Source organism: Oryzias latipes, chromosome 14 (genome assembly GCF_053564925.1).
Source record: "Oryzias latipes strain Hd-rR chromosome 14, Olatipes_Hd-rR_3.1".
Classification (NCBI taxonomy): Eukaryota; Metazoa; Chordata; class Actinopteri; order Beloniformes; family Adrianichthyidae; genus Oryzias; species Oryzias latipes.
Genome location: NC_136250.1, coordinates 16,605,048 through 16,621,668, shown reverse-complemented (window position 1 = coordinate 16,621,668; position 16,621 = coordinate 16,605,048). Strand labels below are relative to the sequence as shown.

At 37.6% G+C, this 16,621-nt stretch overlaps 2 protein-coding genes across 5 annotated transcripts; one reads left to right on the top strand and one right to left on the bottom strand.

Annotated features, from left to right (window-relative positions):
* On the bottom strand, window positions 1-16,056 carry si:ch211-215c18.3 (uncharacterized). Of its 4 annotated transcripts, XM_078930381.1 has the most exons (5): window positions 16,038-16,056; window positions 5,538-5,632; window positions 5,023-5,148; window positions 2,870-3,217; window positions 1-2,793 (listed from the first exon to the last, which is right to left on the bottom strand). In XM_078930381.1, exons 3-5 carry the CDS (start codon window positions 5,090-5,092, stop codon window positions 2,687-2,689), a joined length of 525 nt encoding a protein of 174 aa, XP_078786507.1. In that variant the 5' UTR covers window positions 5,093-5,148; window positions 5,538-5,632; window positions 16,038-16,056; the 3' UTR covers window positions 1-2,686. The 4 variants fall into 4 exon arrangements, with proteins under 4 accessions (XP_078786507.1, XP_023818493.1, XP_023818490.1 ...); XM_023962725.2 differs by lacking the exon at window positions 16,038-16,056 and having other exon boundaries at window positions 2,870-3,181; window positions 5,538-5,659; XM_023962722.2 differs by lacking the exon at window positions 16,038-16,056 and having other exon boundaries at window positions 5,538-5,651.
* On the top strand, window positions 10,290-13,065 carry thy1 (Thy-1 cell surface antigen). Its single transcript, XM_078930383.1, has 4 exons — window positions 10,290-10,422; window positions 10,943-10,987; window positions 11,115-11,438; window positions 11,535-13,065. Exons 2-4 carry the CDS (start codon window positions 10,957-10,959, stop codon window positions 11,639-11,641), a joined length of 462 nt encoding a protein of 153 aa, XP_078786509.1. The 5' UTR covers window positions 10,290-10,422; window positions 10,943-10,956; the 3' UTR covers window positions 11,642-13,065.
* Window positions 16,057-16,621: the final 565 nt, after the last annotated feature.

The window sequence follows — 16,621 nt, the reverse complement described above, 5'->3', positions numbered from 1 at the left end:
TTTTTCAAGGTGGATGACTTTTATTTTTTTTATTTTTTTACCAAAAAGGCATCAGAAAAGAACAAAAAAAACATTGGAACGCATAACCTTTATTCTACAAGTTGGTCACACTATTGACTTGACATGTTGTGGTTTAACAATGAAGCTACAATAAAGTGATGAAACAAAAAAAGGCATTTTTAGTTAAAAGATTAGCATAACCTTTTAATTTAATGTTGACATTTTTAATTAAAGACAGAACAAAAAAATCAAACAGTTGTTGAAGAGGAATTGTGTGAACATTAATACATATACAAAGCGTCAAAATGCACACACCAAAATGACGAAATCCAGTTCCTGCTGTGCAACACATTTCCTGTCACAGGCCCTCATTTTTATCAGCTGATCTGGACTCTTTCTGGGTAAACGTAGAAGGGCAGAAGCCACACACTGAGGGCAATCAAAGTCTCTTTATGATGTGGAACCACTGCACATAAAAGCAACCTGAGAAACTCTGATCCTAATTCTTGACAGCTCTGGAAGGGGATCGTGTTGCATCTCTGTTATGTCAGACTTTTGAAATGTTGCTTTTTATTCCTGTCAAAGTAAAAGGAGTCATTCATTTTTTATCTTTGCAACCAGCTTGGAGTCAAGATCCAGAATAAAGGGATTTCTAGGTTCTGTAACTCAAGCATCCACACCAAAAAAGTATTATTGTGTTTAGAAAACCACATTATACCAAACAAAATGCTTAAAGAAAGAGGAAACGTTTTATATCACTATATATGCAAAACTGTACTTTGGTATTACAGTCCTTTTGGGTTTATTTTAGTATTTTCATGGTTGCTTGCAAAAAGTGTGACACGACAATTCAGCCTGTAACATTGTGATATACCTTTTGTAGGGGGGTGCAATGTTGAGAAAGAAATGAAGTCGGTTAAATAAAATTTGAAAATATACTTATTATCATGTGCAAAAATTAGCAACATCTTTCATTTAAATGCTGAGGGCTATTTTTCAAAAACCAAGGTAGTCACGAAATAAAGAATTAAGTGTTTAAATGTGTAAACCAATATTTCATATTGTAATGTATATATGATATTAGTGTTTATATAATATTGTATTTTATATATACACAGAGAAACACTGAAACTCATTTTCTTAGTTCTCATTGCACAGGGCAGAACATTAAGCAATAGTTCAATGAATCAGAGGAATTTTTGAAGAGAATGACAAGCAGTTATCTTTGTCAAGAAGTGGCTTTGAGCTCACAGGAAGGTCTGTTACACAGCAGAAATAATTTGGTATATGAGTTTGTCAGTATGGTTGTTTTTTTTTTTTGTTGTTGTTTTTTTTTGGATCATGCTAAATTATTAGTAATGTGTCCAAAGGCCAGGTTTAGTAAAGTATTCAGCTGTATCAGTTCCTGAAACACAACTAATTTACAGTTTTGTGCAGCGTTGACATTGAACACTTTACTGCAAATTTTAAGCAACGTGCTTTATTCAAGACTGGCTCTCATCTCTGGGTATTGTATAACTTCACTAACTATGAAAAATATGGCTGATCAAAAAATAATACTGGGGCGAGCTGCTTGTATCTGGAAACTGGGAAGAAATTCAACTTCCTGTTGGAGCCTCATTTGTTGAGCCAGGTCAGTTTACCAAGTGACCACTAGGTGGCTTGTTACATAAGTTTGTTCCCATGCATCCAATAAAACCTGCTCAAATTTACAACAGAGATAAATACATTAACACTCTTGTTCCGTTCAACTATCTTAAGTGGGTAATTTTTTTAAAATAACCATATCATTATAATTTATCCATCAAAGATTGTTAAGGCCACATAGTTGAAAAATTTTCTGCTAACTGACCTAATACAAGTCTACTAATTTATTTACAATTATTAGTTCCGATCTTTTCTTAATGAAGAAGCTGAAAAAATGGAAAATTCACTAAGTAATCCTCAATTTCTTTACCAGAAAAATCAAAAAAAATAAAAGCTTCATTTTCAACTATGAAGTAAACATCAGAATAGTGAAAATTAGTGGCTACAGCACAAAGAAGAACACGTCTATCTTTTTCTGCCCATCAGAAGCCAATGAGACAAATACACAGCATGTGTTCATGCCAAACAATGGCTCAGAGCCAACAAAAGCCAGTGTCTGAGCATCCTCATAGACAGACATCTGGTTCGCTGCAATTGCATCAACAATGATCCCTTTAATGGGCATGAATGTTTGCTAATACTGACACTTTTAAACAAAGTTCATGAGCACAGAAATAATTTAAAAAAAAACCATAAAATGAATAGGCCATGGTTTTTCCTGAAAAAATGCACTACAAAGGTTTTAAGATATGAAACATGATGAAATCTCACATGAAATTTAGTGATTTCAAACAAAGACATAAAGAAAAAGGTTTTAAGAGGTAAATGATTTATTTTTGCTAAAAGAATAAATAGAGCGTACATATAAGTGCTTTATTTTCCATGTCCTTTTCCCACTTCTGTTACACATTTGAAGGTGAAAGTGCGTTCACTCGATCACTCTTTAGACATTGTGGGGGGGGGGGGGGGGGTTTCTAAAGGAGAAAAGATTCTGTACTGACTTTGCTGCATCAACAGTTGTAGTGCTGCATTGCCTCTCTTTGATTATGATGAACATGTAATATTTGTCCATAATGTCCATTCATGTGACCCTTCCGCCTCAAGGACTTACGAGACCCACGGCCACAGGAAGTGATATCACCAGAGTCAAAAACCATGGTGCTGTTTTGAACATGACACTCACTGCACAGCAGATCGGAAGAATTCCTGAAACAGAGGAGAATGTTTTAGGTCCTCCTGGGCTTTAAAAGACCAAACAGAGAGACAAAAGGTGAGGACTCACTGTGATGAACCGCCATACTGTTCTCCTTCCAGCTGTTGCCCTGATATACCCTGCAGGTGTAGGTGTAAGGCTTCTCGTCGGCCATTGGGGCCCAGGTGAGGCGGCACAGACTGGGAGAGACTAGGCTGACGTTGCTTCTCCTGCGGTCGTCTGTGGATACGTAGGTGACCATGTTGGGGTAGGTGCTGCCCACCAGCCGGCTGTCCTGACGATACTCGCAGTACGGGCCGGGGACCTGGTCGGTGGCCAGGAACTCGCAGTCCACCCTGACATTTCTCTCCAGATAAGTGAGACAGGGAAACATCTGGGGCCCTTGTGGTGTAAAGAAATACGTATAGATGGGGTTCACTGAAAAAAAAGAAAAAGCCAAAGGAGACCCTCAGAATACAAAACTGTTATTGTCTTATAAGTTAAAAACATTTTTTGGATCCTCGTATTAAAGGGTTATCTCAGGGAGTGGATAACATCATTTTTCCCTGCAGGAATGTGTTTGTTATTTGTTTGGAACTTCGGAAAATATGTTCATGTGGGTTTAAAGAGCCCTTTAAAATATTTACATGCGGCTGTAATAATGTAAAACACAACAACTTTATTTAGTTTTAAAGAAGAAAAGGTTTTAAATTGACCTTCTCTATAGTTTAATATTGTATATTTGAATTAAGATAATATATACAAGGTGATAAAACCATTAGAACCTTTTAGATTTGTAAATTTAGCTGAAAATCCTTCTCTAGAATCTCAGAGAATAGAAGAGCCACCAGTTTGCTGCTCCCTGCTGGCTAAATGGCAGAATTATTATGATTTGATTTCTTTGTTTTGAAACACAAATATAAAAAAAAATCAATTTGATAAAAAAATACATAGATAAAAGAACAAAGACAAATGAACAAAAATGTAAGAATGAGATGCCATCCTCCTAATAGTGTAATTACTCAGGATTGAGATTTATGCAGTAAAACAATTCTCACTTAGGTCACATTAGGTTAATTAATAATGATAATTAACTAAAGTCAAGTACAGTTTGATTTATGGCTTTAAAAAGGAGTTGGAAGAAGCAAATTTATTAAATCCCACCCCTTTATATCATTTTATATTTTGCGTAGTTGTGATTTGGTGTTTTTATTTTACTAAATGCATTTTAAATATATTTTACTAAAACACTTTACAACTTTGTGACCTACACAAATATAACTGTGTCATGAAATGTTTGATTAGTCTGGCAGGCTGTGACTTCTCCTGATCCTCCCTTGCCCTGAAATCTCCTGTGAGTCACGCCAGCTATGAATTCATTAAGCTCCTATAAGGTGTGGCTTTTCTGTGTTTAGTGTTGGAGAATCTTTGAACCTTTCCTAGTTTTTGGCTTGTTCACTAATGACATTAAACCCCTTTGCTGAGTTGAGGATCTGTGGTGTGTCCCCCCTACTCCTGGGTTTCCTCCTTTGCCAATCCGTCACAAAATGATGCTTTACAGTACCATCCAAGACCTCAGTTATGTTTTGTTTCTTGACAATTAGGAACGTGTAAGACCTTAACAGACAATAACTGATTTTAATATCCACATGATGCTGGTGGAATCTGATGATGATGATGAATCTGGGTATTTGCTGGCTAATAACTATATTTAGCTTTCACTTATTTTAATCTTGAGGTCTGCATACTTCCAAAGGAACTCAAATACAACCTAAATGTAGCCCAAAAAGAAAAAGAAATTCTCTACACTTGTTGAAAAACGGCTGAAAGGGCAATATCATTGAACGAAAATAAAGAAGATCTAGAATGTTTATTTCTGATGATGTTACTAGACTGAGGAGAATTGATTTGACTTTCATTATTGAGAAAACTTTTAGCCAACTGATAAAAAAGAAGCAAGAACAAAGCAATATGATGGAATATGAAAAGGAAAACCTATAAGAAAACACAAAACAACAAAAATGTGAAGATAAGTGTGTTATTATTCTTTATTAGACTATTTTTTTGAGCAAATTTGGATCTCTTGTGGATCACATGAATTAAAATTAAAATATTTCAAACTTGTATTTCATTTGACAGATTGCTCCATTTTTGGAAAATAACATCAATATGTCAAATACAATATGAATGGTATTCTTTCCTGGACAGTGACAAACTAAAAACAGGAGGAGGAGGAAACATACTGTGATACTGGTGCGTCATCATCACTCTGCCAAAGAGGATGCAGGCCGCAAGCAGCAGATGGAGCTCCATACCAGTGAGGGTCCGGTCAGAACTTCACGTCCCGTCAACTGCGTTAAGAAGTTCAGCTATAGGGACATAACGGAGGTGAACGTGCAGAACCAGAACCCATTTGGACCAAAACTGCAGACATTTGTGTCCCCAGAAACTCCAATGACAGAGGATGCAGGGCAGCATCATTCTGCGGAGCCATTGCAATACAGCACACCGTGAAAGCGGGCCTTGATGCTGCTTGCAGCCCCAATGCAGATGAGTCTACGCCCATGCAGTTTCATTGCACTGCGCCAATCTGCAGGTTCTCTCCCCGTGCGCGTGCACTTTGTCCTCTGCAGCTGCAAGGCAGCCACAAGAGGTGGATGAAGCTGCAGGAAAACTCTGGCTTTATTGTTCATTTCTCAATAATCTCAACCCGATTTGTCCTGTTTTTAAGACAGAGAAATCAAACAGCCGGTCTTACCTGACGTCCAGCCTCCACTGCGTTTTGCTGATGAGCGGGAATGCGTGTTCCAGCCGCAGAGGATGATCATAGTGGAGCAGATCCCTGCGTCCTCGCTTAAACACACAGGCAGACAGATTGCAGACGCCAAAAATAAAAATTGCAAAAATGAAAAAATAACTGTGTTCTAGGTTAGATCTACTTATAACAGTGAACATGCTTGTTTTCTTATAGAATTGTAATGCTTATTAATTTTTTTTTCGCGAATATGGAAACAATGCGATATTACCCATAATTGCAATAAAGTTGAACTTAGTGCATTCACCTTATAAATTGTTTAAATTTCCTGTCCGTGTCTTTTTTAATTGCTTTTATTTAATTATTTTTCTTTTTAGAAAGAATAACTCAAGATTCGTATTTGTTCAGCTCAACAGCTCCCTCTACCGGACAAAAATGGGAATAGCCATGCAAATTTGAAAACAGATCTGAATGAGTTTTATCAATGTTAAACATTAAAGGTCTAATTTAAGAAATCTATGAATGAACTTCTTCAAAATTTTTGTGATTTTCTTCTGTTGATGTAGATATAATTAGAGTTGTATAAGAAACAATGTATCGTATTTTATTAGGCTAACATCTGTTTTAATCCCAAAAAAAAGTAATGTCTCTTTTTTTCATTGTTAAATTAGTGAACAAAAAACTATTTGAAAAGCCATTGAATTTTGATCAGACTAAAGAATGTCAATGAAAAACCCAGCAAAGTTAGAAATTAAAAAATAATTTAATTCAAGTTTTAACCAACTTTTACTTTAGTTAGGATTGTTAAAGTCTTTTGCTGTGAATTCAAGTCAAGTATTGAGTCCATGATTACAAGTTCAAGTCAAGGTTCAAGAGTCAGTCTTCCTAAAAGTTTTGTGATATTTGTTTTTAATAACAGCCTACTTAAATGAGAAATATGGCTACCTTAAAATAAGGAATACAGCACAGAGACTTTTGTTGAATCTGACTTTGAAGGTAAAGATAAAGACTGAATGAAAATCCCCAAAACATTGTTCAAGTACCAGCGCTTGCGTTTCAAGTCCCAGTGAGGCTGAGTTTTAATTCCAAGTCCCCATCTCTGACCAGAACATCAAACCTTGCAGCCTGGAGCTGGCAACTATGTAGCCGACATGATGGGGTAAACATGGACATAAATTCACTCGACTGACAATTCCTGCCGTCATCTCCCTGGACAGCTCATTCTGAACTTCTCTGCCTTTGCCCTCAAGTAGGTGACGGCTAACCTTCAACTAAAACTGCTCCAGACCAGATTATGTTCAGAGCACGAGTTGCTATGGGAACTAAGCAGACCCTGAAACATACCTCTGTTTTTGGAACCGAAAGCTGAGGTTATCCGCTTCCTTAGCCTCAAACTTCCCATGATAACTAACATAACCTGCTTTCTGGAATACCCCCCCCTCCGGAGTGCAACTTTAAAAATAAATGAATAAATGACAAATCTTCTTCCACTTTCGGCTTCTCCCATCAGGGGTCGCCACAGCGAACAAGTCGCATGGTAAATTTGGCAATGTTTTACGCCGGATGCCCTTCCTGACGCAACCTTCTCAAACCGGGCTTGGAACCGGCAGAGGTAGAGAAGGGAACAGGGAGCAGCCCGGAGTTGAACCCGGGTTTCACGGACGGAAGGCGCCGCAAACCAGCACGAGCTAAACTTGCTCCAAATGAATAAATGACAAATGATTTAAAATAATAATAATCATTGTAAAGCTTTAGCTGTTTAGTCAGTGTGTTGCATATCTGTTCACAAGGGACATCAATTGTTTTTTAGATTAAGCTTTATTGAAAAAAATATTCAAATCTATAAATGTAAAGCCTGCATGAATGAAAACTGCAGTCAGTTAGACGAAACAAAAGTATGTAATGCTCATTAAACATTTATGGTTATTGCAAATGTTTCACTCTGTTTTTCTTTTAGAGATATTTTTCTTTAACTGCAGGTTTTCTAAAAACAAAGACAGCATAATAAACCTGGCAACTCTTGAGACACTTCAGAGCTGAGGTCTTAACAATTAAATGTGAATTTAAAAAAAAATAACACTCCTCAGCTTGATCTGAAAAATGAACAAATAGTGAGGTGAAAGTTAAAGGTTTCTTGAAAAACTTTTATCAACTGTAACGGCTCAAGTAAAAATGTTTTTTGAATCCTGTATGTTCTCTTACATTGAAGTGAATGTGTACTGACTTTTGTACAACAATCTGGTGAAATGACCTAGTTTCTGTGAGTGTATTTAGAAAACAAACCTCAAACAGGAAGTCAGTTGACTTTTCAGTTTGTGAGCAGATTAAGTGCAAACCAAAATATTTGGTGTTATAGTTTTAGGTCAGCAATGGAAGGATGTCTGTCAGAAGAGCTTTCAGCCAAAAACACTAAACCTCCCTCTGGCTTGGATTGAGTACGTTTGTTCCTGATCTTTGGCCATGAATAAGACAAACACTCATGCTTTTTGGAGCACATCCCCAATAACAATAGCCCATTTGGCCAGCTCTTTGTACCATTGACTCTAATGAAAAAGGAAAATCTCATTCTGTGTAAATCAGTCTTCATTTTGACCAAATATGTTTGTTTCATAGCTGTCTGATTTCTCTGCATGACTTTTATAAGATCAGTAGACACGTTTATGTAGTCTTCTCACTGTTTTTCTTAGATTGCAGTCATTATCATCAATGGTTTTTTACAGTATTTTTCCCAATTTGCTTATTTTGTTACGTCTGGTCTTCCCCAGAAGGTAACTGGGGTTTTTAAGATTCTTTCTATTTTGAACTCGTAAATTTAACCAAACTCTTCTGTAGCCTTCTCCAGACTTTGAAGAGCAGACTTTTTAAACCTCAATATGCCGTCAGGCTGGACCACCAAAACTTTCACAAAAGTAATTGACTGTCACTGCCTTCATTCATCCATTTTTCATGTGTGCTTCTTCTTATTTGGGGTCACTGGGGATTGCAGCCTGTCAGAGCTGTCATCAACCGTGAGATGGGCTGAATGACGGACAGGTTTAGAAGTAGGATAGCAGCAAGAAAGCATGTTAGGTTCATCAACTACATTGTGTTAGAATGTTTGTTTTTGGACAATGTTTCTATTGAAACCATCAACCAATGGGTATATACATAGATGATGTGTGGGTGAGGGTCCCTCACTCCCAACCATCAAAGATATTTACCACTGTAGGCCTGAAAGGGTGAAGTATTATAAAGATGTGGTGGTGTTGTACACAAATACTTGGAGTACAGAGTGTTGTCGATGAGTAGAGGAGTAGGCGATGTCTCGTGTTTCATCTGCAGTGTACCAGCAGTATCCAACTGAGAAGCAGGGATTACAGCAACAGAATCCCTAATGAACACTTTTGGCAGGGATCACCTTAACCTGCCTTTTCAGCTAATTTAAAGAACACAGAGTTTTAATGTGTCAGACGGTGGAAGGTGGCGGGCGGGAACCCTCTCGTTGTTCGGGATTAGAGCAGTCTGAACATTTCTGGAACATTTCTGTGGGAGTCTCTGGAGACTGTTGCAGCGTGGCAGTGGTTCAGCAGCTGTCCACGAAGACCTTGACAAAATGGATGAGTTGTGTGAAGGAGATGCAGAGGGATAGTGTGGGATCAGCTCTGGGAATTTTCCAAGATACAACTTTTGCTATTTCCCTTTTTGTATTCAGATGGTTCACAGAGTGGCAAACCACACCTATGCTCTCTGCTAACTCTTAAACTTAGTAGGCGACAGAGATGTCGTTTAGAACAAATAAAGAGGTCGGTTACATTATTTTTCAATGTAAAACTATGGTATAGTATTGTATGGTATAGTATTTGGTGTGTGTAAGCTATACAGCACTGTTTTTGCTAAACCTGTTTTCCATGTGCTCACAAGCATCACTGTCAAATTGAAAGAGTTTACAGTGGCAATTAGAAGAATTCTGGCACATATTTCATCACTGTGTGCATGTTTGATCCTGTTTCTTTATGTCAACTGACAATAATTGCAGCTATGCAGCAACAGCTAAATTCCCAATGATTTAACATATCCTAACTAAAATTAGGATGGACCAGCCTCACGTTAAGCAGGTGTGACGTTCCTGTGGATTTGTTCTTTTTGAGGTTCTTGGAGGGAAAGTTTATGGGGAATTTGCACCTCAAGTCAGGGTCTAATTGAGATTATTTCACAATAGATTCATCTATTTTTCATAGACTTTTGCTCAATTTCTATTTATTATTATAATCAGATTTTTTGTGTTATTTTTGAATATCCTTCTCGTCTTTTTTATTGTCATTTTCTGCACACCTTTTTTGACAGTTTAGGTCATTTCGTGGTGCAATTCCCCCTGCAACCCTTGTTTTTTTTTTCTTAGTCAATTTATTGTGTTTTAACACTCCTGGGTGGGTTTTGCTTCTGACATTGGTGCAACTATAGCTTTATAAGAGACCTTCAGCATATAAAATGTGTTCATATTTCATGCATACACAGTCTAATGTGAGGTAAGCTGCAGAGAAACCGCTGACACATTTCAATGTCCCTGTCGCTGGAAAGGAAATCGGAGGTGTCTTAGCTTATTAACACCCCCACTCTAACACCACCCACTTCTTTTTTAATGGTCATTCAGAAACCTAAATCTGTGAAAATGGTACCACATGTTTGTGTAGTGGTGTAAGCCGTTGAATTGGCTAAAAATCTATACAAATCCTCATACTGTCCTGAGAAACGTCCCCAAAGTCCACTGGAGCAGCATTTTCTTTACCCTCCCCTCCCTGTTTTGTCCCCCCTCCCTCTCCCCTTTTCTTCTGTAAGCCGACCTCTACTGTATCTACTCCCGGCATCACACTGCAGAGCACTGAGGAGGACTCAAAACGCACCAGACAAGGTAAGAATGATTCTTAAACTGTCATTATATAGACTGAGCCTTGTGGTGCATCATGATGCTCTGTTCAGACTGATTCTCTTTTTACCTGCTCTGGAGGAAATATCTGGCTCCAACCTGCACTCAAGCAAGAATTTGACTAAAATTGCACAAAGCAAAAATAAATACGGCTGAATTGCTTCATGCACTTTCTTTTACCTGTTCAGAAAGTGAATAAATCAGTCTACATTCTGTGGAGAGGTTAGGCTAAAAAATGCGTCAGTCTTGGCAACTGACCAGTGAAGTTTGCAGTTGAGGTTTTTGCAGCGTAAACACTGGGGCTGTGTTGTGATTATTGAGGGAACTTCTTGTTTGTTGGATGGAATAAGGCTTCAGAAATATGATCTTAACCTCCCTGAAACCTCATCCCAACCTTTACAGCAGAACAAGCTATATTTGTTTTAACCTAAGTGACAAAAATGAAGAGGTGTTGTTTTTTTTTTTTAACTTCAATGATTTATTTGCTTTGATTTTTTCCTAATAGGACACTTGGCGAGGATGCTCCTTTTCACAACAATATTACTTTTTGGTAAGATATCTGTTCTAAATAAAGTTTTTTTTTTCCTCCCATTTTTGGTTCATGTTTGAACAAAAAAGTTTGTATTTGTTGAATTTGCTAAAAAGTCTGAGCATCTCTGTTGTCGCACTAATTCCAGGCTTTGCATCAGCTCAGAAAGTGATTCAGTTGTCCTATTGCTCGGTCGGGGAGAACCATCTGAGGATGGACTGCAAATATGCACTCCCCCAGGAGTCACCAGAACCCTTTTGCAAGTACACACAGGGGGAAAGACTCCTTGACACCACCAACCCTGACGAGGAACAGCACGCACCCTTCAAGAACCGTGCCAAAGCCCGCCTCTTCCCGGGTAACATCTGCCGCCTGCTGTTCAAAAACCTTCCCAATGGCAAGTCCAACTTCACCTGCAACATCAAACAAGCTGAGTCAGCCACAGCGACCAAAACTTCAGTGGTGGAAAAAAGTAAGTTGCCCCTGATGGCCATTGTTCCCCGCAGCAGTCACCTTCCTGTTATTTTATGTGCGAAAATACAACATCCTCCACCTCTTCTTATTGCAGTGCTCCTCCTCCCCTGCTCGGCATGGAGTGTCCTATTGCAAAGCTGCAGTGGCCTGATGCTGACCTTCATGACACTACCTGTGCTGCTGGAAACCCACTGGCAGTGAGGCAGGCGCCAGGCAGCTGCACATGTTAACACTGCATCCTCTGGTGACAAATGCTGGACTCTCCCTCAAGTTGTGTGTATGCACAAGGTGCAATAATCTATACTGAATGTATTTATTACTATCTATTTGGTATATCACAGGGCTGAATTATCTACAATATGCATTCAATTAGGAGCACAGATATGGCTGCGTACTCTTTGTACTCCACTCACAAATACAAGCAGCTGTTTAGTAATAATCACTCGGGATAAAATAAATTCCGCACAGATTTGCTTACAACTTTAAAAGCATGAATGTGACTCAGCTCTAAATCTGAGAGTCTGTATGCTGTAATATTCACTATATACAACCAGCTTTAGCAACTGTAGTGGAAATTCTAATTAATATCATGTATTCATAACTGATTCTGTTTTTGTGAGGTAATTAGCTAACTTTAAAGACGAATGAAAGCTGCTTCTTTGGAACTCTTTCAATAATGACGCAACATTGCTCCCGACAGCGTGAGTTATTACTGAGTTCCAGCGCTATTTAAGACAAGCAATCTATTTTGCCAGATGGAAATCTGTCCCTTGTGTCTTTTCCTGGCTGCTTATCAAGTCATGAGGAGGAGATCGTTGTGACACTGGGCTACACAAGTCCACTCAAAGGAAGGCTGTGTTATTGTTCTCTTTTCTCAATCAAATTTGGCGAATCCAAACAAGGATTGAGTGTAACTTCCAGAAACGATCCTTAGAGAGCACAAACCCACATGCATGAGCTACAGTATCTTTCTGCAATATTCCACACGGATGAAACACAGGAAGCCAAAACACCAACCGATCAGATTTTGCCTTTCACTTGTGCCTGACACCGTCATGTTCAGGCTTGCTGAGCACTCCTTCAAAGCTATGAATATAATAGAGGGTGTGACAGTTCTAATTAGAAATGAACTCGAATTATGCTTTTCAAAAGTGCAGGGTTTTTCTTAAAAAATGTATATAGTTCTATAGGTGATATGTAGTAAAAGCACAAAACAGACTGAAAAGCACTGCTGTGTTATGTACTGTCTCATGACATTAAACTGAACTGACTCAACGTAACAAAGAGGCATTTTGTTCCCTGAATTCCATTCTAATTAACCAATTCAACTGTGGAGGGTAAACTTGTACATCGCTAGCGTGCTGTGGAGGGTAATACATCGCTAGCGTGCTGTGGAGGGGCAGATCAGGGACAGAAATTTACTGCAGTGTTGCTGAAAAGGCACTGATGATCATGTATGGATGAAATGTTTACGGGCCCATTTATTTCTAGTGCAAGAAAAAAAAAGTTTAAAGTGTGTTTGATTTAAGTGAATTTGTAATTTTCTGATTACTTCAATGTTCTAACATTCGAGAACTGCAATACAAGTGGGAATAATATGCCAATAAACTGTTTTTAGCACACCATCTAGACTGACAAAATTGTGGTTTATCACATTTTTATCATTTTTTTCTTTCAGGGTGAGTAATATATCAATTCCTCTTTTGCAATGACATCGCATTTCTTTTCAAGTACAACATCAATTTGGATAAAAAAAAAATCTATGGGAGACAGAGATATTGTTTTAAAATGTGCATGAAAACAGAATAACTCACTTGTAATGATTGGCTGTATATGACAACTAGAAACAATTAAGTCTGCATTTTTTCGCATTAAGGACAATGTTGGAACCAGAGTAAACTCTGGTCCGAGTTGGTCTAGGTCATCGTTTCTATGGAAACCAATCTCGCCAATTAGAGAGCTTGTTTAAAGTTCACACCCTTTCTACTAAAAACACGCCACACACAATCTGTCAATCTGTCAATCAAATGTTTCGAACGGGCACCACATTCATTTACTGAGGCATCTGTCTGGTCAGTTTATAACTTGAATAACGTGCAATAAAAAATTATGTTAAAAAAGGTATCAGAGCAAGAAAAGTTTACTCTGACAAATATGATGACTGAGTAGTAGCTGTTTATTTCTCAGTAGAAGTCTATGAGATTTGGCTTCTTGGAACCAGCCGATACTTCCTGTTTGGAACACAAGGAGGAAGGAATCACTCAGTCCAGTCCTCATATACAGTCAATGGTTCTAAAGTTGAGTTAAGTAGGAATCATCAGATGAGTTTCTATTTTACTAAAATTGATTAAACTCAGCTGCCTAACCGAGTCAGCTTGTGAAAGCCTGGAAGTTTGGGACGCAAGTACTCCCTTTTGTACTTACAGTTTAGCTATTAATTCCCTGAATTGGCTGCAGTTTGCCACAGAAAGCTATTTTTTGTTATAAAACAAAATCATGAAGAATCAAAGGTTTGGAACCATCTAGAACAAGGGTCTGCAACCTTCAATACTTAAAGAGGCATTTGAGTTAATTTCTCACCAACCACAACCCAGGAGAAAGAAAATCTTACTTTACCCTTCACAAAAATAAACACTGATTTGTATTTATGTCATTGATACTATTATGATAAAAATAAATGAAAGATTGTTTTTGGGCATAATTAAAACATAAAGAGAAAATAGTCTTTTTTTATATTAAACTTTTTTTCTTTTAACAAAGTTTCACATGACTTCCTTTCACACTAAAAGACATCCTATGTCACATAGGATCATCTCAATCCAGCAAATATAGCTGTAGCTATAATAAAAAATAAAATAAAATAAATAGTTTATTTGACCATTTGTGGTGCACCTCAGTGAGAAATGTGTAAATCTAACTAATTAAAATTAAATCCGAGCTAATTAAGTGACCCTTGCTGTATTTTCCAAACCTAAGGTGCATTTAAAACCCTTAAATTTGTTCAAAAAGTAGGCAATCTGCTTTATAATCTGGTGCACCTTAATTCTGGTTGTGCTTACTGACCTTCACTTAATTTTATGTGATACATGGCGCACGGAAAAATGCCAAACCCTTTCAGCTCGGCTTGATGTTTGTTTGTACACTGTTTGTGAATGAGTTAAATAAAGTTTTAGTCCGTTTATTTTACTTTTTTTTCTTATCAATCATTTAATTTTAATTTACAATTAAAATGTAAAAACTTTGCCTTTTCTTCAAAGCCAGAGAGCCAAAATGGAGGCTCAGGTTGCAGAACCCTGGTCTAGACAGAATACAAACCTTAGTTTAACTAAGCTCCTGGTGACGCCTGAAATTTAACATCTTTAAGGTGCTGGTGCAAAAAATCTACCCAAGCACATGTATATGAAGTGATATTTCTGCCACCATGTTGCACACAAAACTTTCTAAGTCACTCCATACATGTGTGGTGTCAATTCAGTGGCTAAAGTATTGTGCATCAAACCGTAAAACCGCCAATCAAAACCCCAAATCCGCGAATCAAAATGCTTAAATTGAGAACCAAAACCCACAATTTGCAACCAAAAGCTATAACCCAAAGCACAATCCTATTTCTGAGCTATTGATTTGTTTTCTTACCATTCTGAAACCGTCATTTTGAGTTGCGCTTTTATTTTTTGCAGTTTTGATTCTAAAACCTGTCGACACGTAAAATCAGTGTCATGTCAGTCAAGGGGAAGGGAGGCGGGACTTCTCCCGCATCCAGAAGCTCATTGGCTACCGAATAACTCCGAGTCTTACGACAACATACCACTTTCAGAACGTGCCGGTAAGTTTATCATGTTTTTCAAATCTTTTACTTTATTAAACTATCAAACGTGTACTTTGTGTAACCGGAGGATGCCAGCACAGTCAGATGAGGAGCTCCACCAGTAGCTGCTAGGGAAAAAAAGATGTTAGAAAGTAAGATGTTGCATGAAAAACTATAACCATTCATTGTAAACAATGTTCTTCTGTGTTAGCCATGCTAGCTAGCTAGCTCAATGCTAGCAGGGTTTCCGGCTCATTTCTTGACTGTTACGGATTAAACAAAGTCGATTTTTGACGACAGTGTCAGGATCAGTCATGTCAAGCCTGGGAATAATTGCCCGTGAACTGTCAACTCAAAAAGACAATTTCAGAATAAAAGCGCAACTCAAAACGTCGATTTCAGAGAAAACAAATCGGTAGCTGAGAAATAGGATTGTGCTTTGCGTTATAGCTTTTGGTTGCAAATTGTGGGTTTTAGTTCTCAATTTATGCATTTTGATTCGCGGATTTGGGGATTGGTTTGCGGTTTTACGGTTTTGATGCGCAATACTTTAGGCGCTGAATTGACACCATACATATGCATGTTTAGAATATAAACAGTAAATGTAGATTTGTAAAGAAAAAAAGTTTTGAAGTTGTGTTTTCATCTGTGGATTTTGCCTAATTTTAAGATCGACTCTGATCACCCACTTCTTCTTTATATTTTTAGATTAAAAAAAGGAACTCAAGAAAAAAAATGACAGGAACAGGATTGAGTCAGAGTGAAACCATGATGATAAATAATGAGACTTACTGAAATAATGATGGTTTGGAAGTCTTTAGGGCTTAGAAGGAGCTTCCACAGGACAAATGTCTTCCCCACTTGGCACGGCTACACCTGTAATCTATTTCAAAGCTTAAAGGTATAGATATGCATTATACATCTGATGGATATCAATTCATAGAGGTCTATTGTGATGTACAATAGCCTTCACCCAGTGTTGAACGGACTTTAAAATGAAACTATTAAACTATATAGTACAGAGCCTTGGACGTAACAGAAAAAAAGTTCCCCAGAGTTAAGATTTTGGGGGCAAAAATTTGTTTTATGTAAACACAAATTTGTATTTTGTAGGCACAAATTGGCATTTGGGGCACACAAATTATTATTTTGTGTGCAAAAATAAGTTATTTGAGCACACAAATTGGAAAGTAGTAGTATTTAAGTATCATCAATTCCTACTAGTACTACTTTGTGCCCACAAAATACTTATTACCTACAAAATACTAATTCCTTCCCAAAAATGTTAATGTCTGCCCACAAAATACTTAAAATGGTCAACAAATTCTTAATTTTGCCCAAAAAATGCTAATTGGTGCACAGAAATTGCTCATTTG

What these genes read in the sequence shown, in the direction of transcription:
- si:ch211-215c18.3 (XM_078930381.1), bottom strand. Translation starts at nt 5,092, where the DNA reads ATGGAGCTCCATCTGCTGCTTGCGGCCTGCATCCTCTTTGGCAGAGTG. An exon ending in GATGACGCACCAGTATCACA is followed by an intron (nt 3,218 to 5,022) that starts GTATGTTTCCTC and finishes CTTTTTTTTCAG; the next exon opens with TGAACCCCATCTATACGTAT. An exon ending in CAGTATGGCGGTTCATCACA is followed by an intron (nt 2,794 to 2,869) that starts GTGAGTCCTCAC and finishes CCTCTGTTTCAG; the next exon opens with GAATTCTTCCGATCTGCTGT.
- thy1 (XM_078930383.1), top strand. Translation starts at nt 10,957, where the DNA reads ATGCTCCTTTTCACAACAATATTACTTTTTG. An exon ending in CACAACAATATTACTTTTTG is followed by an intron (nt 10,988 to 11,114) that starts GTAAGATATCTG and finishes CACTAATTCCAG; the next exon opens with GCTTTGCATCAGCTCAGAAA. An exon ending in AACTTCAGTGGTGGAAAAAA is followed by an intron (nt 11,439 to 11,534) that starts GTAAGTTGCCCC and finishes TTCTTATTGCAG; the next exon opens with TGCTCCTCCTCCCCTGCTCG.